We start from the raw sequence: 21,627 nt of genomic DNA, 5'->3' as shown, positions 1-21,627 counted from the left end.
TTTTTTTTCTCACACAAAAACATCTTCATCCGTGTTTATAGCAGCTTTTTCATAATGCCCATTACCCAGAAACAACCCAGGTCTGCTTCAGTGGATGAATGGTTAAACAAATTGTTGTACATCTATACCATGGAATATGATTTAGCAATAAAAAGGAACTCTGAATGGCATATACAGCAATTTGGATTAATTTCCAGAGGATTAGGCTATGTGGAGAAGAAACTATCCCAAAGGGAAAATACATGTTGTTTGATTCCATTTGTATGTCATTCTTGTGGTGACAAAATAAAGAAATAGAGGATGAATTAGTGCTTGCCAGGGGTCAAAGATAGTGATGGGAAGGCAGAAGGAAAATGGCGGGACCATAAGAGGGCCTCAGAGGGCTACTTCTAGCGATGTCATTGTTGTGTATCTTGATTATATCAGTGCCAATACCTTGGCCGTGACACTGTATGGTATCTTTCCAAATGTTACCATTTGGGGAAACCAGATAAAGTCCACACATGATCTCTATTATTTCTTATAACTGTATGATAATCTGTATCTTAAAATCAAAAGTTTAATTAAAAAATTTAAAAGCCTTACATGTTAACTACCTGGAATTTAAATAAAATTTGAAAAAAAAAATTAAAAGCCTCTTTGCAAAAGGAACAAAGTGGCTGGGAGAAAAATATTTGAAAATGTTAATAGTTATTTAACTATGACCTCTCACAGGGACTTGAGAGTAGTCTTCATTTTCAAAAACGTATTAGCATAGGTAATAACTTTGCAAATAGATTTTTAAATAAAAAGCAACTTGTGGGAACACCTGGGTGGCTCAGTCGGTTAAGCCACTGCCTTTGGCTCAGGTCATGATCCCAGGGTCCTGGGATCAAGTCCCTCATGGGGCTCCTTGCTCGGCAAGGAGCCTGCTTCTCTCTCCACCTGAGCCTGCTTCTCTCTCCACCTCTGCCTGCCCCTCTGCCTGCTTGTGCGGGCCCTCTCTCTCTCTCTCTCTCTCTGATAAATAATAAATAAATAAATAAATGAAACTTTTTTTTTTTTTTTTTTAAGTAACTTGTAGTTAAACTTAGCGAAATCTGGACATCTGGTGTGCATGCAGTCTTAGAACATCAATGCCACTTAAAATCATTAGGGTTCAAAGCTGATAGTCAACTTTTAAGTTCAGATCCCCTCCCCCAGATAAGAATGAGCTATAGAGGAAACACTGAACTCCTAAGAGAAAGGTGTAAAAAAATTAATGATCTAATAATAGTAGATGAAGTATATGCCTTAAGAAGTTATTGGAATCCTTGTGTTCAATAAGCAAGTTATCTTTGTTCAGCTCCAAAGAGTTTTTAAATCCAAATAAGTGATTCTAAGGATTTTTAAAAGAGTGTAGAAGTAACAGTGTAATAGTCACATGGTCTTAAAGGATAGGTGATCTCAGTAAAGTAAATTTCTTATGAACCATTCCTGTCTATCAAGGGCTATTACTGTGTATAACTGGAAAGTTGTGTTCACTAATTAGTGTCCCTTTGTTCCCACCACTGCTGGGTTAGTACTGACTAATGCATATTAGTAAGATTAGTAAAAAGTGTTTGCTTTTACTAGGCATAATGCAGATCATTGCTCTTTCCTCAGTACATTAATCTTCTTGAGATTTTTCTTTCATTCTTCACTGCATCCTGGTTTTGACAAGTCACACTTGTCACCTTGATTGTTTTTTGGGTATTCCCTAACTCCCCATCAAAAAAAAGAGGGGGGATTTATAAACTATGTCTTGGTTACATTTATTTCTGTGGCTAGCTAATGTTATTCATTATATACTTGTATTTGTTTTATCTGAGAGGCTCTCTTTCTCAGTCTGGGAGCTGTCTCATTATCGACAATCTTCATAGCTGATCATTCATAGACACAAGATTTTGAAGAGTCCTCTGTATCACAGTTTTTATCTATAGTCCTTTGTTCAGTAGCCCTGATTCTGCTTGCCCTTACATGTCTTCAATAGTGTAAAACTTACCTCATGAGGTAGCCCAGTCCATATTTGGACAGGTCTCTCAATTAGAAAATGTTTTGTTTTATTGGGTTAAAAATCTGTCTACCAGTTTGTAACCCATGGAAGTTCACGGAACAGATCCATTCACTTTTCTACATAGTGTGTCTTTGAACATCAGACTCTGGGGTTCCTTCTATTTCCAATGCATGGATTTCCATCTCCCCACCCCTAGTTGTTTTTCCTGTTGCATTACAGGGTTTTGAATTCTTATTTATTTAGCAAATGTACATTTGTATATGTCCCTCTTAAATGTGGAACTTTGAACTAATTGTCATATACCAGATGATTTCTGACTATATCATATTATATTTTAGTCAGAATGTCTTAGCCATTGTTCAGTATAGGAATGCATTATATCTTTGTTGTTTATGACTTATTTTATACTTCAAAACTGTAATTGTGTCAAAATGTTAATTGTGTATTAAGAATTGGTGCTGTTCTGTCTTCTAGGTTTCTAAATAATTTGTAAGCAAGGTAATGGGAAAAAGCACTCTTCAGTGACAATTTTTTTTTAACCTCATTTAATCTCCATGGAGAATACTGTAAAGATTACTTTAAAAAAAAAAACACTTCAATGTATATCTAGTCAAAATACTAAAACCATTCATTTAATTTGAATTTAATTCTATAAGGTCATTAGATGAAATCTCTTGCTATACCTAGTGAATGAATGGAATATGTTAAAAGAGGAAAAGCAGACCACGTTTATGTTTTCAAAAGGCTAAATTGGAAACTTGTCTGTACTCACAGTCCAGTTCTTCAGAATTATAAAACTGAACTTGAAAGCACCCTGGTCACCTCTGACCCACTGGGGAACACAGCAGTCACCACTGGAGAGGAAAGTGGTACGTTTCTTTTCAAGGGGAGCCACCTGCAATCACAGGTGTTATCAACAACACTTGGAGTTTCAGAGAGCGATTATATTTTTTGCTTCAGCCAGCCATTGTGATAATAGCCTTTCAGAGGTGACTGGGCCACTTTCAAACTTCTGTCGCTTAAAAGCCACATTAGGAAATTATATTATGCCTCTAATTTATCCAAATCGCTTTTTCTTTCTTGTTTTAATAAGATCATAAACCTTCAAAGAAGCCTTTCCTTATGAAGTGTTATGAATTAGGAGAAACGAATGTAGGTCTATTATCTTATAAACACAACAAATATTTTACTCATAAAAATGTATTTGTCTTCAACTAGATATTCCTCTATTTCATCTTTAAAAGAGATACACTTTTCATAAAATAAACCATTGCTAAAGACTAACAAGTATCTATAAAGCAAAGCGTCCTTCAAATTATTCTTTGATTAACTTGCTGTATCAAACAAAGGTCAAAGAATTGTATCCCTGGATGGTGACGGAGAGATGTAGAAAGGAAACATCATATTCAGACTTGCTTTGGCTGGCTTAACAGTACTGTTGTTCTAGTGATAGAGAAGGCATATTTTGAACCAGTGGGGTACACATGTAACATGGGACATCGTAATAGTTGGGAAAAAAATCAGAAAATTGTTGTAAGAATTTACACTTCAGAGCAATACTAATTTATGTGTGAGGCTATATTTTCATGACATTTCCTTTTGCCTACATGCCTTTTTTATCCTCTGCTTACATTTATATCGTTATTAATTTTGTACATCCTGGGTTTTTTGCCTCATTTGTCCCTCATGCAACTGGTTGTGAATGAATTTGAATCACATTTTTATGCTAGTGACAAGTTGGAGTGCCAAATTGGAGCTATTTGAGGCTCTGTTGTGAGAAATTTTTATGTTTACAATTTCTGACATCTGTATTAAACTACTGTCATATTATAATTATTTCTAAAGTATGTTTGACCATTAACAACCAGCAGTATCAACAATGAAATACATGGCGGCGGTAATTAGTAAGTTAGAAGAAAGCATTAGTGAGCAAGAAGGCTCTAGAAAAAGCAAGCTGTGATGACTAGTGAAGTGGCACATTGTGGTTAACTCCATGAACTTCCTGTAATAGACCTAAAATGTTATTAATTTCACCAGTAATTAATAACAAGCAAAATGACAAGAGAAAGCAAAAAATAAAAACAAAACAAAACAAAAAAAACCTAGGAAGCAAAATAACAAAATAATTTGAGAGACAGGGAAACCTGTGGGTTGTAATCATTGATATATTTTGCTGTGTGTGTGAGAATAAAATCTGACATTATGGTTTTTTGTCTTTGAGCATTGTTTTGGAAGGAGGATAGTCAGATAGATGTGGACTAGTGTCCCAGTTTTCCAGGTGATTTTGGAAAAACCACTTAACATCTCTTCTTTTAGTTTCCTCATCTATAATTAGGGTATAACAATCCCTACTGTAAATATAATGAGAAAATTAAATATAATTATTTCTAAAAGGTTTTATTTAGTTTTTTGATAGATAGCGAGAGAGGGAACACAAGCAGAGGGAGTGAGAGAGAGAAGCAGGCCTCTGACTGAGCAGGGAGCCTGACGCAAGGCTCGATCCCAGGACCCCGGGATCATGACCTGAGCTTAACGACTGAGCCACCCAGGCGCCCCAAAATTAAATATAATTAAATGGATAAAGCATTTGCTCCATTGTAGATCTTTAGGAAACTGAGGATAGTTTTCTGTGCTTTCTTTGTTTCCCCAGTAAATAAGCTGCCAGCAGCCAACGGGGAAAGGAAATCATCCTCAGGAGTTAACAAAATATATCATGACTGCCAGTTATCTCATATTGCTTATTGTTTGGGGATCATTGACTATTGTAGTGGGAACTGTTCACAGTGACAGTTCTATATGTCAATGAAAAAGCAAATATCAGAAACCTATTCAATGACTTCAATGCATGATGTTGAAAAAAAAGTATTGAAAATGTAGTTTGGGACAGCTCTTCTAAAAGGGAAAAAGATGTTGTAGCCTAAATAAAGAGCTTTCCTAAATGCCTGATTTAATCAGAGAGTAACATTCAGAATTTATATTTCTTAAATAAAATTTCTCTCAAGAACAATATTCAGGGGAGGAAGCATGGTAGATACAGTTTGCCTGCCCTTATTTTACTTCCATATTATGCAAAAGTAATGTTATGTGGCATAGCTCATAACCAGTGATTACAGAGAAGAAAACCAGAGGGCACAGGTTGTAGATTCCCTCTTGGTGCAAATAAATGGTTTGGTATGGGGACGTTGACCACTGATCCAGAAAACCATTGGTAGTTGTAATGACATGCTGATACTCAACAAGGATCCAATTTAGCGATTTTTAGCAACAAGAATTAATTTTGGTAAAAGTATTAGATTTAGTTCTAAGGAACTTGAGGGGCCAATGCAAAACTGATAAAAAAAAATGAGCAGCATTAGGGATGCCTGGCAGTTTCAGTTGGTTAAGCAACGGACTCTTGATTTTGGCTCAGGTCATGATCTTACAGTTGTGGCCATCAGGCCCCACCTTGGGCTCCACACTCAGCACAGAGTCTGCTGGTCCCTCTCCCTCTGCTTCTCCCACTGCTCTCTCTCTCTCTCTCTCTCTCTCTCACTCTCGCTCTCACTCTCACTCTCTCTCAAATAAATAGATTAAAAAATCTTTAAAAAAATTGAACAGCATTATAACATACCTTGCTTAAGACACAGTTTCTTCTATGGGATCCCCATTTATCTGTCCTCTCTGTGCTGTCCTAAAATAAACTAAAAATGATAACAGATACAAAAGTAATAGTAAGAAAGGATTCAAAGTCTATCAAAAAAGTTAATGAATTAAAACAAAGCTGAAATTTTGAGTAATTTAATTACAGAGTTAAAACGTAGTATGAATTGCATGATTTTCCTGAGGCGTAGACACTTTATTTTCCTTCTTTCCTATGGATGGTTCTCCAAAGTTAAGTAAGTAAGCGGGAGGAACCACGTGGTGTAATGTGCACAATGGGCTGTGAGTTCTGATGCCTACGTCTGGGCTTCTCTCACCTCTCTCATTTATTCCTTCATTTCATATGTATTTACGCTATGGCTCCTAAGTGCCAGGTGCTCTGCTAGGCTCAAGGATATAGCAGTTTTAACAGGACACCTCTACTTCAGGAGCACCGATTTATTACGTTAAAAATGAATGACAAATTAATTTTTAAAACCACACAGTGTTGCATAATTGCTATGTAGAAAAGGAACAACAACAACAATAGCAAAAAAAACCTCAATAAACCAGAAAAAAAGATCACAGTATCACACAAGTAGTAAGCAGAACATAAAGGAGAATGAGGATGCTGTGGTTGGTAGAGTGGCCTGGTGTCCAAAGAAGGCCTCTCCCGTGTCCTATTTAGTGAAACCTACTTGACATTTGAGTTGGGGTCCCACACAGGGGCAGAGAATTCCAGGCAAAGGTGTGAAGTCCCTGTGATTTAGATGAGCTTGATTGTGCTTGAGGAATGGAAAGAAGGCTGCTGGAGCCGGGGCTTAGTGGGGGGACAAAAGTCATGGTATTAGACCACTGCCAGATCATACTGGACCTTGTAACCAGCTCTACAGACTGGATTTTATTCCAGATGGGATGGGACTTAAATTCATTAGGGTAGTGTCGCTCTGGAGGTGCAGAATCTTGGCCCAACTGTGTGTCATTATTCCCTACCTAGCATCACACTGCAGAAGTGCAAAGGGCCTGGGCATTAATAACAATAATTCTAATACCATAATTCTGTAACTATGTATATCATATAGGATAATGTTATATATATATATATATATATATATATATATATATAATATATAATATATATATTATTTATATATATATATATTTCCAAGTGGATGGTTTTAGTAGTTCATCATGTGCCATTATATAGGAAAAGGAATCTTAAAACATACCATGAAACTTTAAAATAATTTTGGGACGTTTTTAGAAAAGCTCATTTGTAAGCACAGGCTAAATCCTCAGAGCTTTCATCAGAGACCCTGATAGTCTGAGGAGCAAAGTTTTTATTCCCCAGGGACTGCATCCATTTCAAGTACAAAGTTTAATTTACTCTGTTGTTTTATGTTTTACAAACATGTCACTTTGCCTTTTACTCTAGAATATATTTGTGTTTATTTTACTCTTAAATAGCTTCTTAAATTGCTGTTAAGAGACAGATATCCATAGTAGTCCAGCTGCTTTGGTTCTGCAATGAAAGAGACCTGAGTTTAAATTGTTACTTCATCACCAGTCAGCTGTGTGGATATGGGTAAGTTACATACTGACACTGGTAAAATGTGACTTTTAATTGCAGAAGGAAGCAGACTATGGTCTGTGGGCCTAATCTATCCAAATCTGTTGCCTGTTTTTGTAAATAAAGTTTCAGTGAAATGCAGGCATGCCCATTCCTTTACATATTGCCTGTGACCCCTCTCATCCAGCAGAGCTGAGTTATTATAACAGACTGAGACCATCCATAGCCCACAAGGCCTAAAATGTTTATATCTGCCCCTTAAAAAAAATTACTAACCCCAGTTATACTGCGTACCTCTGAATGCTGTCGGAATTCCATGTGGGAACACTTCAGACAAAGAATTTAGTGTAAGGCCTGGCATTTATTAAGTATTCAATACATATTTGTAGAGACACTGGGGTGGCTAAGTCATTAAGTGTCTGCCTTCAGCTCAGGTCATGATCCCGGGCTCCCAGGATCAAGCCCCACATCGGGCTCCCTGCTCAGTGGAGAGTCTGCTTCTTTGCCTCACTTTCCCTCTGCTGTTCTGCCTGCTTGTACTCTCTCTTTCTCTGTGTCAAATAAATTAATTAATTAAATCTAAAAAATTTTAAAAAAATATGTGTGTGTGTATATATATATATAATTATGAGAATTTTTAAAAAGTGATTTTGTTTACTTAAAAATTAATCAGGTCAAATTGACCCTTAAGAAGATGGATCTTTATATACATCTTCAGGGGTACCAAGCATCCAAGTTTGAGAAGTCTGTGTTTAAGTTGTAGTATTTTGGCGACACTTGCCCATTTCTGCATTAATAGCACTCCTGGATGTTGGAAGTGTAATTTTGCCCATTAATTTGTCCTTGGTATGGATAGTATAAATTATATATAGGTAAAAGTCCTTGGCTATATTACAGCAATATGGGTAGATTGTTAAATTAATCATTGCAGAATCCTTTGAAAATCTAGGCAGCAATGTGCAAATGCAAAATTTATAACGGGACCAAACAAAAAGAAACTGATGATTCCTTAAGGATACTGATGTTTTTGTGGTTTCTTCTTTTGTTCTCGTCACCAGAGATTTATATAACATTTGGGGAAATTTTCAATATTTAATCATAAGTATTCTTATTCCAGTGTAGGCTCTACATACAGGCCAATCCGAACTTACTCTAGCTGGAGGCTGGACATACTGGTTTTTTTGTTTTTTTTTTTTAATGGGGGTATATGTTTGCAAAATGCCAATGTGTATTAAAATTTCTAATAAATGTATGCATTGATAAGGAAGTATGATTAGTGAAGAATTTAATAACTTTACTCTTCATAGTGGTAAAGATGTTGTAAAAGTTCCCTAAACAAGGATTGTAAACTGTGGGAGACAAAGAAAGAGGATAATCTTTTATTTGAGGGTTCTAACTAAATAATTCCTTTTTTTTTTTAAGATTTTATTTACTTATTTGACACAGAGAGAGAGAGATCACAAGTAGGCAGAGAGGCAGGCAGAGAGAGAGAGAGAGAGATGGGGAAGCAGGCTCCCTGCTGAGTGGAGAGCCAGATGCAGGCTCAGTCCCAGAACCCTGAGATCGTGACCTGAGCCGAAGGCAGAGGCTTAACCCACTGAGCCACCCAGGCGCCCCCCAACTAAATAATTTCTTAATTTGTTTTCTTCCTGAAAACATCTTGTTAAAAGCCTGCAGCATACTAATTACAGAGCCACTTTTGTAGATGTCCAAAGTATCATAATCATTGTTTAAGTTGCATTTATTCCTATGAAGTAGAGTTTATTGTTCTTTCTTTCTGTTTGCTATTTTCCATTGACTCTGAAAATGGTATTTCTTAAGTAATATGTATTAGTTTAATTTGGTTTTTGTTGTTGTTGTTGTTGTTGTTTTAGTGCTTTAGAGTTAATGTTGGATTTTTAAAAATAAATGTTAATTATTTGAGGTTTTTTAGTTTTCCTTGTACATTATTAATTCAGTTGAGGTCAATTTGTTTAAGATTAATTTTTTAAAAAATATAGCACGTGGTTCCTACCACATAGACATTTATGGTTAAGTTGGGAAGACCAGGTTTATTATTTGCATGAACCAGTTTATCTCCTATTATCTTTTATGCAGCACTGATGTAAGGAATTCTCAGATTCTGTGAAGCGTTTGCCAGGATTTGAATAATGAGTAGCGTTTGGAAAGGAGAGAAATAGCAAATGATTCTTACATTTGATTCTTTAGGGGGTGTAGGCTGGCTAGTTTTAGTTTTGTTTTTGAATGTAATTTTTTATTTTTCCAGGTCATCCAGAATTGTGTTATTGTCTAAAGCACAGTATTTGATGTGATTAACCTTTAGGTCTGGAATGCGTTAGTGTATAGTGAAATGATTCAAATTATTTAGCCTATATCCTGAAACTCAGAAATTTTTTAGCCTTAAATTAACATTTTACTTTAACAAGAAGTTTATGAAATTAGGAGAACAAATAATGGAGTATTCTGTTTTAAAAATTATCACATTAAGATTCAGAGAGAATCTTTGAGTATGTTTATACTCATTTTTGCCAAATTGGCTTGAATACAGTTTTCTTGACTCCTAATTTACTGCTATTTCTTTGTGAATACAAATGTTTCGTTAATTTTCATTAAGTGGAGTAAGGCATAATTTCCTCATAAAATGCATCAAACCAGGGTACCTAATCTGTAAATTTTCAAATTCATGTATAAATATGTATATTTATATATACTTAATGGATTTCAAGCAATAGCTCATTTAGTTTGATGGGCTTTCACTTTCATTTCTTCAATAAAGATTTAACAGGGAAAGAGGCCAACAAGAGAGAAAGATTAAAGAAGGAGAAGGAAAGGAAAGAGAAGAAGAGATCATATGGAAAGCTAGTTCAGGGATGGAGGAGCCACAAAGAGGAAAGGAGGGAAAGAATGTTTTCTCTAGATTGACGGGAAGATCAGAGTCTGTGTTGAAAGAGACAAGAGTTGATACAGGAGTTAAGAACAGAGTGAGAGATTCAAATCAAAACCACACTGAGATACCACCTTACACCAGTTAGAATGGCCAAAACTAACAAGACTGTAAACAACGTGTGTTCGAGAGGATGTAGAGAAGAGGGAACCCTCTTACACTGTTGGTGGGAAAGCAAGTTGGTGCAGCCACTTTGGAGAACAGTGTGGAGATTCCTCAAGAAATTAAAAATAGAGCTTCCCTATGACCCTGCAATTGCACTACTGGGTATTTACCCCAAAGATACTGATGTAGTGAAAAGAAGGGCCATCTGTACCCCAATGTTCATAGTAGCAATGGCCACAGTAGCCAAACTGTGGAAAGAGCCAAGATGCCTTTCAATGGATGAATGGATAAAGAAGATATGGTGCATATATACAATGGAGTATTATGCCTCCATCAGAAAGGATGAATACCCAACTTTTGTACCAACATGGACGGGACTGGAAGAGATTATGCTGAGTGAAATAAGTCAAGCAGAGAGAGTCAAGTATCACATGGTTTCACTTACTTGTGGAGCATAAGGAATAACATGGAGGACATGGGGAGATGGAGAGGAGAATTGAGTTGGGGGAAATTGGAGGGGGAGACAAACCATGAGAGTCTGTGGACTCTGAGGAACTAACTGAGGGTTTTGGAGGGGAGTGGGGTGGGGGGTTGGGTGAACCTGATGATGGGTATTACGGAGGGCACGTATTGCATGGAGCACTGGGTGTGGTGCATAAACAATGAATGCTGGAACACTGAAAAAAAATAAAGTAAAATAAAATGGGGGAAAGAAAAAAAAAAACAGTGAGATTTGATAGGTAAAGAGGCTATGACATGTAGTGGGGATTTCCCTGGGATGTATATTGCTAGAAAGAATGTTATTCCAAAGGTATTCTCTTTAGAGGAAAAAATTCTAGGAAACAACGTGACTAAAACAGGGAAGAATAATTGGTCTTTATGTGGGGAGGACAGTCACAAAGTGATCACATAAAAATATTTATCTTATTTTTCTTACCCTCACCTGTTTATTTGATGGTTAATTTGATACCTTTCTGCGAAATCTGATTGTGTTGACCACATATTAGAATCAATTTTTAAAGGCGGCCCTATGTTAAATACTACACTAGAGAAATGATAGTAAGTAATAAAAACATATTCCTGCTATGTCTGTCAGCATGGATTGGGAGCTTTTCTGAAGTAAATTTACTTCTTATAAATTTGAATGTATGATATATTGTCTAATTTATCCTATAGAATCTTTAATATTATTAGTCACTATTATAATTAAATGTACTGGGGCGCCTGGTTGGCTCAGTGTGTTAAAGCCTCTACCTTCAACTCAGGTTATGATCCCAGGGTCCTGGGATCAAGCCCCATATCGTGCTCTCTGCTCAGCAGGGAGCCTGCTTCCCCTCTTCTCTCTCTGCCTACTTGTGATCTCTGTCTGTCAAATAAATAAATAAATAAATAAATCAAATCTTAAAAAAATAATTAAATGTATTTATGGTATTGTTTATAAAATGTCTGTCTCTCCCATTAGACCCCAAACTCCATGAAAATGGGTATTGTGTATTTCATATTCATTACTATATCCCCACCACCTAGCACTGTGCCTGGAACAAAGTAGGTACTCAAGAAATAAATGATGAATACATCAATAAGTAAATACTACACTACTCCAGAAAAAAAAAATCCTGAGTCAAAAAAATTAGGCTTGTTTTATTTTGGTATTAGCCAAAACATGCTTATCTTTATGAAGATTTATTTTCAATATAAAAAATTCAGTACTAGAACACATTGTCTTATTCCAGTTTATATTTAACCTATTATTTAAACAAATACACATTTAAAATCTGTTAATTATCTAAAAGTTCTCCTTAGTCAATTTCTTATTGTATATCAAACTGCTAATAACATGCTTATCCCATTTTCTCATTTAATCCCCTTCAAGAGGATGCTGAAATTTTCTTCCATCATATTGTAAAGAAAACTGAGTCCTGGAGAGGTTAAATACCTTGCTCAAGTTCATGCAATTAATTTGATTACATATAAGAGCAATGGATATGTGGGACTTACGTAGTGTTAAAAAAAATTGGTGTACCAAGGAAATTGCCAAAAACAAGAATTAATATATTCATCGTCATGTCAAATGTGGCAGTATAAAATTATACTTAAGAATTATGGTTTTCAGAAGATGGGATTGAGAGAAAGTCAAACCATAAGAGACTCTTAACCTCAGGAAACAAACAGGGTTGCTGGGGGATGGCATGCGAAGGGATAGAGGGGCTGGGTTATGGACATTCATCATGGACATTGGTATGTGCTATGGTGAGTGCTGTGAATTGTGTAAGCCTGAATACAGATTCACAGACCTGTATGCCTGGGGCAAATAATACATTATATATTAATAAAAATAATTAAATATATATAAATAAAATAAATTTTAAAAAGAATTATGTTTTTTTGGGTGCCTGGGTGGTTCAGTCTGTTAAGCTTCTGCCTGCCTCCTTAGGTCATGATCCTGGGGTCCTGGGATGGAGCCCTGCTTTGGGCTCCCTGCTCAGCAGGGAGCCTGCTTCTCCCTCTGCCCCTCCCCACCCCCATTTGGTGTTGGGAGGGAGCTCGTTTGTGCTCTCTCTCTCTCTCTCTCTCTCAAATAAATAAAATCTTTAAAAATAATAAGCTTTTAAAAGCTGATTTTGGTTTGGTATTTGTCAATGATACATATATATATTCAAATTACTGTCACTTGTTTTGATCTGGAGCGGTAATTAGCTTCATTCTGTAAGTAAGAGAGGATTTTTAACCTTGTTTGAAAGACATGGATATGTGTGTTATCTAGGTGCCCATGTCTAAATATATACTTAAGTATAATTAGTTAATTTACAATGATTTATTCTGGAGGAAAACAATGTTTTGTTCAGATGAGGGGTGTAATAATTTCACAGAATACCTCACCTATAGTTTCACCAGAGAGGGTGACCTAGTTTGGCTTTCTACTTTCTGTACCTTGGCCTACTCAACTTTTTGGGTCCTCTACTTTGAAAAAGATCCAAGTTCCCTCCAAACGTTAGTAGGATATCTTATAAGCATTAATGCTTTGAAAATTCACTTTTGATAACAGTTTTTGTGAGGAAGCAGAGAAATAAGAACCAATTTAAAAACAAATGATGTATTAATTTCTTAAATACCCAGGGTAATCATTATCGGAGTGGGTTATTATTTGATTTATATTTGTCTCTTTTATATCAGGCTGAAAATTTTCATTTTTGCTCTCACTGATGATTCCTCTGGTGTCTTACTATTCCCCTAACATGCAAACACACACACACACACACACACACAAACACACGCCCTTTCAAGTATCCTTTTTCCTGTCTTACTTGAGCAGACAACCACGTTTGTTAAGAAATTGATCAAATTAGAGAAAAAAGAGACTTGAAAATTTCTCAAGTATTTTTTTTAAGCAAAAGTATAATTGGAAGGATTTAGCATATAAAGGTACAATATGCTATCTTTTTGTACTTATTTCCCAGAGAATCCCTGATTGGACTTACAGATACTACAAATAGAGGTAATTTTTATACAACATTTAATAAGCTAAATACAGTTTAGGCCTTCAGGGAAAGAAAATGTTTTATTGTAATAATGAATGTAGATAACCAGGGCTCAGTGGATATAATGTGATTAAACAGCATATTAATTTATATAAAATAAAGTTTTGTGGGTTGAAATCCAGAAAATAATGTGATATTGCAAAGAAAACTTCAAAATCATATTTCAGAATAACCATCTATGTTCTGAAATTTATATTATTACGTATATTTTTAGTAGTCAAATTAACAGTCTGTCTCACTAACATTTTGTGCTACTTCTACCTAATTTTATTTGAAATTAATATATACAATAGTCTCAGTATAATTCTCAGTGTCTGAAAACCCAGATATATTTTATGATCGATGACACTACTGTCTAGTATTAGGTATGATCATTAGATTATATTGACCAATTTCTTAATCATTTCCTATTGACTGACAGAGTATAATTTCTGTTGATAAAGTACAAGCAAAAATGCAGCATTTTTTTTCTTTAGTGGCTAATTTAGTTATATTTAAATTGATAGAGGACATTTTTTTTAATTTAAAAAAATGGAATAGGTAGATATTACCTGCTTTTCAATGGCAGTAGTTTCAACAGAGTATCTTCCTTTTCAAAATGTTATTTTTATCATAGTTTAGGATTCTGTCCTTTTATTTGACATGCCATATGTTCTTTATGAAAGAAAAAGTCTTACAGCATTTTCTTGCTCAAGGTCGACCTACTGCCTGAGTTTAAATACCCGGATCAAAACATGTAGTTTCGTTTCACGGTGTTCGGATGTACTCTTTGATAGCCATTCAGCTTCAAGATTGTGGAATAATTAAGAAGGATTTATAATTTTCTTTAGATTTTTACATTTAATGACTCTTTAATAACATTTCCTATTAATTATACAATACTAGTAGTTTTAATAACATCCAATGGACAAAGTTGCTTACTTTGAAAATCCCAGAAGTTATTCAGGACCACAATTAAAAACAACATTTTGGCAAATACGTTTAAATTACAAAATGTAACTTCATCCAATAAATGTTATTATATCTGATTATACTTGTTCACCAAAACTTTTGACTATATTTTAGGTCATTATAAAGTTCATTGGCAGAATGTGAGACAATCAACAGTTTTTTTTTTTTTTATTTTAGGGATATTTTCTAGAAATCTTAATATTGGAATTATCTGTGTAACAAAATTTCCTTAATAAATCTTCATTACTTGATTACAGGTTGAATATTTCAGACAGCTAAACCAATTAGAATCCTGATTATTTTGATTGCCAGAAATTCTTAAATGTATACATTATTCAGCCATATATTCAGTTTTTATATCAGATACCTGTTTATGATTCTCAGGAAAGTCAGCTGCATTTTATTATCTTTTTCTGGATTGTAGCAATTTTGTTTTGCTTACTAAAAAAATATGAGTAATGTAATCAGTTAACTTGGCAATATAGATCATGTAGTATTAGCTTCTAACAACTTACATGTTCATTCGTTTAAGATATAAAGCTAATAATAAAATAGGTTACTTGTCATACACATTCATCCTGGCCCCCAAAGTATATATTATTTTGGCATCACCTTCTAAAATTTAGCATCTATATCTCTTCCAGTTATTTGGAAACTAGGCTGCCCTTTGGTTTCTAAGAATAGGCTTAAAAACCCTTGTGTCAATGGAGAAATCTCGAAATCAAAGCCCTATCTTGTCTGCTGGAACTCACCAGAGTAAAACTGTGCTCCTAAATTCTGCTTTATATTTTTACGGGACTCTAATCAACTGGATGTATCAACTGTGTGATGGGCTGTCTGATGACATTTTAAGGTAGAAAAAGTAAATTGCCTTTTTTATTGTACCCTTTGACAGACATTTTCACACTTTGATCAAGGCAAACCAGACAGTTGAGATGATTCAGTTTATTTATTACTAAGGGGTGTGTTGAGTAATATTTCTAATTCAGTCATAATTTGAAATACATTATAACCATTCTTCTTCTCAGCCCCGCCCCCAAAAAGAAGGAAAAATGGAATTTACAGGTACAGGACTAAAAATTATGATAGTAGAAATAGTAATAGACATCTTTCAAAAATCTGTTTCCAGGGCACCTGGGTGGTTCAGTCAGTTAAGCGTCTGCCTTCTGCTTCTGTGCGGGGTTCTGGGATTGAGCCCCACATTGGGCTCCCTGCTCAGCTGGGAGCCTGCCCTCTCCCTCCCCCTCTGTCTGCCACTCCCCCTGCTTGAGTTCTCTCTATCCCTGTCAAATAAATAAATAAAATCTTAAAAAAAAAAAAATCTGTGTTTCCACTGGTACCTGTTCCTTAAGCTTGTTCTGATGGTCTCTTTAAAAACAAATGTTAAGGACACCTGGGTGGCTCAGTCAGTCCGGTGTTTGCCTTCGGCTCAGGTCCCGATCCCAGGGTCCTGGAATTGAATCCCTATTAGGCTCCTTGCTCAGCGGGGAGTCTGCTTCTCCCTATGCCTGCTGTTCCCCCCGCTTGTGGGATCCCTCTCTCTCTCTCTAACAAATAAATAAATAAAATCTTAAAAAAAAACAAATCTTAGATTCAGTGAACGAGTTCATTCATGTACTGGCTTAATGATTTCATTGTTCCTGTGATGCTGAAAGGTAGCATGTAGAGCAGAATGCCTCAACCTGGACTCCTTACATATTTGGATTTTTTTTTAACTATTTATTTATTATATATATAGAGAGAGCAAGAAGTGGCAGGCAGAGAGGGAGAGAGAGAGAATCTCAAGCAGATTCCCTGCTGAGTGCGAGCTAATGGGCTCAGTTCCATGACCCCAAGGCCATGACCCAAGCAAAACTAAGAGCTGGAGGCTTAACTGAGCAACTCAGGTGCCCCCACATTTAGATTTTTAATGTGTAGATTCTTCCACTTGGTTTTGAAATCTGAGTACATGAGAGAAAATTACTTTAGAAGTGGTTTTCTCTACGCACCTATAATAAGTATTTTATAATTATAGAATAAATGTTGACTGTGCTTCCTGCAGAAAAGAGTTAATATAGCACAATTAAGACTGCTATTCTTAGAAATGCCTGCCTGCAAGATTGGCTTCCAGGCTAGCCATTGGGGACTTGGATTTGGAGAGGGTTCTTATCATTCCCAGAACTGAAAACAGTGGTTCACTGGACCTAAACACTTCATACAGGCAATATGTCTTGTGCTGAACACCCACTTTCCTTCTGGGAGTCTAGGTTTTGATATGTCAAGGCAGAGGATACCCAGTCACCAACCTCCTATAAAATCACTAGGAACTGAGTTTCTAATGAGTTTCCCTGGTAGGCGTTTCACAAGTGTTGTGACAGTTTGTTGTTGGAAGGATTAAGTGCGACTTCATCAGGAGAGGACTCTTAGAAGCTTGTGTCTAGACTCCTCTGAACTTTGCTCCATCTGTGTGCTTTTCCTTTTGTTTATTTTGCTTTTTATCCTTTTGCTATAATAAGTCATAACCATGATCACAACTATATGCTGAATCCCGTCTGTCCTCCGAATCACTGAACGTGAATCACTGAATCACTGTGAACATGAATTACTGAACGGGGAGGTTCTGGAGGACCCTTGGCATAGCTTTCCTCTTATAATATAAGTTCAGTGATCTGTGATAATTACATTTTTAATTATATAAATACAGTTGAATACACTGTATACATTTAAATACACTGTCTGTGTTCAGTTGGATATTTTCCTAGTGTTAAAAGAAAGGGAGGGGAGGGGCTCCTGGGTGGCTTAGTGGGTTAAAGCCTCTGCCTTCGGCTCAGGTCATGATCTCAGGGTTCTCGGATCGAGCCCCGCATCGGGCTCTCTGCTCGGGTTCCTCCTCTCTCTCTCTCTCTCTCTCTCTCTCTCTCTGCCTGCCTCTCTGCCAACTTGTGATCCCACTCTCTGTCAAATAAATAAAATATTTAAAAAAATAAAATAAAATAAATAAAATCTTTAAAAAAAAAAAGAAGAAGAAAGGGAGGGGAATGCTACATCTTCATTTCAATGACAATATAAATATTCTGTGACCTACTATTTTTCATCTTTGAGTTCTGGATCATGTCCATGAAAGGTCTGGTTATTTTACAGACTCAGATCTCAGTCTTCCTGGTTCTGTCTTGTCATATCTCTAAAGTTTTGATTTTGTACCGTCTGTGTTCTAGAGTCAGTTTACTCAGGATACTGAGTTTACCAAGAGTGGATTAGTCTGTCTAGATTTGTCATGTAAGATGAGAAGAGACACAAAATTGGGATCACAGAGATTTTGAGAACATATTTATGAGGCTGTCTTTCCCCTATTTCCTGCATGAATTTTTTCTTAACCAACAAAAACTAATTATTTATAAAATATTACTCTTATAAGACTAATTGTTGTTGTTATTATTAACTCCTCTTAATAGCCTAGTTTTAGAAAATGCATATAACCAGAGAATTAATATTTTTAACTTTTGCTTTTCATTTGCTACTACCAACTTAAAATTTTAGGTCTGATTTTTTTTTCTTTAATGTATTTCCTGAGATTTTGTTATAAAAAATAAAACTTTCTAGATTTTATTTCTTTACTGTTTTTGTTCTAGATATTTGGACTCCTATGAAATTTTGTATATCTCCTTTCTGCCTTTACAGATAACACATCTAGTTTATGCTTCATCCATGATTTATAAAACATTATAAAATAAATTATTTTGAAAGCTCTACAAATTTTATTTATTCCTCTCAGTTTAATCTTGTGGTGATTTCTGCATTGTTGATGTTGTTTAGACATTGTTTCAGGTTAAGAGCATTTCAAGCTCTAACATGTAGAATTTAGTATTTTTTAACCCATTAGATTTTTTTTTAATTTAGATGATCCATTATCATTGTCGTTTCTTTTCAGATTATCACAGGGAATTCCTTTTCTGTTTATCCATGCCAAGAATCTGTCTAGTCATATGGTCACAGCTAAATATGTCTTTTTCTTTTAATACGTTATACTTTTTTTGCTCAAGAAGAGAATAGATTAAATGTTGTAGTAATAGGAATGAACAGGCCATTAATAATGCTGCCCATAATCAACTAAATGATATTGTACAATGCTTTCTTTTGTTACTAAATTCACAGCATCCCCTTTTTTTGTTTTTATTGGATTGCACTATCACTGGCTCTTTTCTTTTTTTAAGTCTTTGTAGATATCAGGACACGGTTTTTATAGTTCAACCTGTGTCTAGTCTGCCTAGGAAACATGCAGTCCATAATATTTGTATTGGAAATTGATAGCAACTCTCTACAAGCCCAAGCTGGTGGTATAAACAAATATAGGGCTGGCATTGGAGAATGTGGAGTGGCAGGGACTGGGAAGAGTTTAGGAGGTCCATGTACTATATGCAGGCATTCAAAGTGAGAATTTGAAGTCCTCTGCAAGTTAAACAAAGCAGTAGTGCATGCCGCATTAGGCCCAGGGACAGTTTGTGATCTCTTACATATTCATATCTTCATACATCTTCCCAACATATATAGTACTTAAATAGTTTTTGTTGCTACCTGGGGTATTTTTGACTAAAAATATCTTTCTACTTACCTTTCAGAAATAAAATGTATATTACCAGTTGAATAGCCAAATTAGAAAAGTATGTCCTTCTCAAAAACATTGTTTACAAAGGATTATTAATATGGAAGTTTCTTCATGTCTTCTTTCTGGAGTACTCCTATAGCAACTTTGTTAAAAAAAAGTGTGGATGTGCTTCCTTTCTATTTTGCTGTGAACCAAAATGGCTCTAAAAAGATAAGCTTTTTAATTTAAATAAAACTTCAAAAAATGTATCAATATTAGAAAGTCCTCACAAAATAGAGTAATTTTGATTAGATTTCGTTGTAGAATGCTTCTTTGTTTTTATTAATTTCTTTTTGTTAAGCAGAGTTGTTGTTTTTTGTTTTTTGTTTTTTGTTTTTTTTTTTCTTAACCCCTAAATGAATGTGCATTCATGGAAACATTAGCAAATTCTGCCTTCCTCATGGCTTGGACCTAGCAATCTAAGACTTCCTCACTACCTTTCAGATCTTCTGGATTGCTTGTATTTCTATTTGTTTCATGTCTTTTTTTTTTTTTTCAATTTCAGTAAGTTTGCAAAACGCAAAATAACTTACTTAAAGCATTTAATTACTAACAACTCATCTTTCCCCAAAGTTTGGATTTACTCTTCTGAAGTTGATTGTGATGACTTAATATCCACTTATGTCAGATTGCTCTTTAATATATGGAAGGTTTAAAAAAAAACATAAATTTTAACTGGGTTAAAGATTTGTGTTCACTATAACTGCTTTGCCATTAAACTAAATGAGGTATTAAAGTCTTAAAACTGGAGTTATAATAAGACAGAGAACTCAACCATAACTGTATGACTAAAGAAAATACTAATTGATGATGCCTTCTTTTCAATTGTCCGAAACAGGCTTGTTTCGTGTGGCGTTTTTAATTGAGTTATAACAGTTCTTTGTTTTCCTTCTGTTTTTTTATGGATGTATGACTCTTTAACTTGTAAAACTTGTTACTATATTACTCATGGGTGTTTTAGTAATTAGGATTCTTTTTCTTTACCCTCACAAAGCACAATAATCTGTTAAATGTATTATCGGTTATGTGATTGACTTTAAGTCTTTTTGTTTTTAATTTTTTATTCTAAGTGTATGTTTGAAATTGTAGAATGAGGAAATATTTTAAGCAAACATTGGAGACAGTTTCTCTAATCATAATGAAATTATATTTTCCAGGAGGAGAAGCTATGTAACTATGGTTATGTTACATGAAAAATCTTGATGAAAATTTAGAGATCATTAACAGATTTTTTTTATTGCTGTTGCTATAAACAATACTATGTCATAATCACTGTATGATTGCTAAGGACACAGTATTGACCTGGAGAGTCCCTGTATTCTGGACCCAACTTACACACTTTATCTCAGTTTTTCTTAGATATTAAGTGATTTTGCAACCAGAGAAACTTAGTAATTGCTTAGAACGAATTTCATCAAACAAATGTGATAATAGTTTTCTGGTTTTTGTATATTTCTTTGAACATCATAATTCCTAAGATATTTATAATTAATACTCTTAGCAAACAACATATAACAATCAAAGAAACCACTATAAACAATGCGTTTAAATATATTTTTTTCTAATGTTTTAGCTGGGAAGTTTTAAGATTCCTTCTGTCAAACATAAGATGGTGGTTAGAAGAATATGGCTTTGATGGATTTCGTTTTGATGGTGTTACATCCATGCTCTATCATCACCATGGAATGGGTAGGTAGCCTCATACATTACAGATGCAACTAGTGATTTCATTTTTTTTACTGGAATATTAAAACCAGATTTAGGGTTCAGTTTCAGAATTGCAATGATTATTGTTGGCTTGATTTTTATTGGTTTCATTGTGTATGTCCTTTCTCTAGTGACTTCTGATCCCTTTTCAGTAAGAGGTTGGAAAATACATCTTACAAGTAAATGAACAATAATGCTTTTCTTTGAAATATATCTACTTAATAATATGCTATCCTTAATATGTAGCTTTCCTTTAAAAATGTTTTATTTATTTTTTTCATTCTGTTCTATTCAAATATAACATGCAATGTTAGATTAGTTGCAAGTATACAAAGTAAAGATTCCACAATTCTGTACATTACTTAATCCCCTTCACCTGTTTCACCCATCCCCACACCCACCCACACCCTGCCCCCTGCAACCATCAGTTTATTCTGTATATTTAAGAGCCCTATTTTTTGTTTGTCTCTTTTTCCTTTGTTCATTTTATTTATTTCTTAAAATTCCACATATGAGTGAAATCATATGGTATTTGTCTTTCTCCGAATGGCTTATTTC

At 34.9% G+C, this 21,627-nt stretch overlaps 1 protein-coding gene across 1 annotated transcript in view; it reads left to right on the top strand.

The window, feature by feature from the left end:
* GBE1 (1,4-alpha-glucan branching enzyme 1) overlaps positions 1-21,627 on the top strand; it is a 281,560-nt gene that overhangs the window by 167,161 nt on the left and 92,772 nt on the right. Inside the window, exon 8 of the mRNA XM_080808172.1 lies at positions 20,936-21,051. Within this exon, the coding sequence (XP_080664298.1) occupies positions 20,936-21,051 (116 nt within the window). The remainder of the gene's footprint in view (positions 1-20,935; positions 21,052-21,627) is intronic.

The sequence above is a fragment of the Martes martes genome, assembly GCF_963455335.1.
Source record: "Martes martes genome assembly, chromosome: 1".
NCBI classification, from domain to species: Eukaryota; Metazoa; Chordata; class Mammalia; order Carnivora; family Mustelidae; genus Martes; species Martes martes.
Note: the sequence above shows the minus strand (reverse complement) of the source record. Positions and strands in the feature narration are given on the sequence as shown.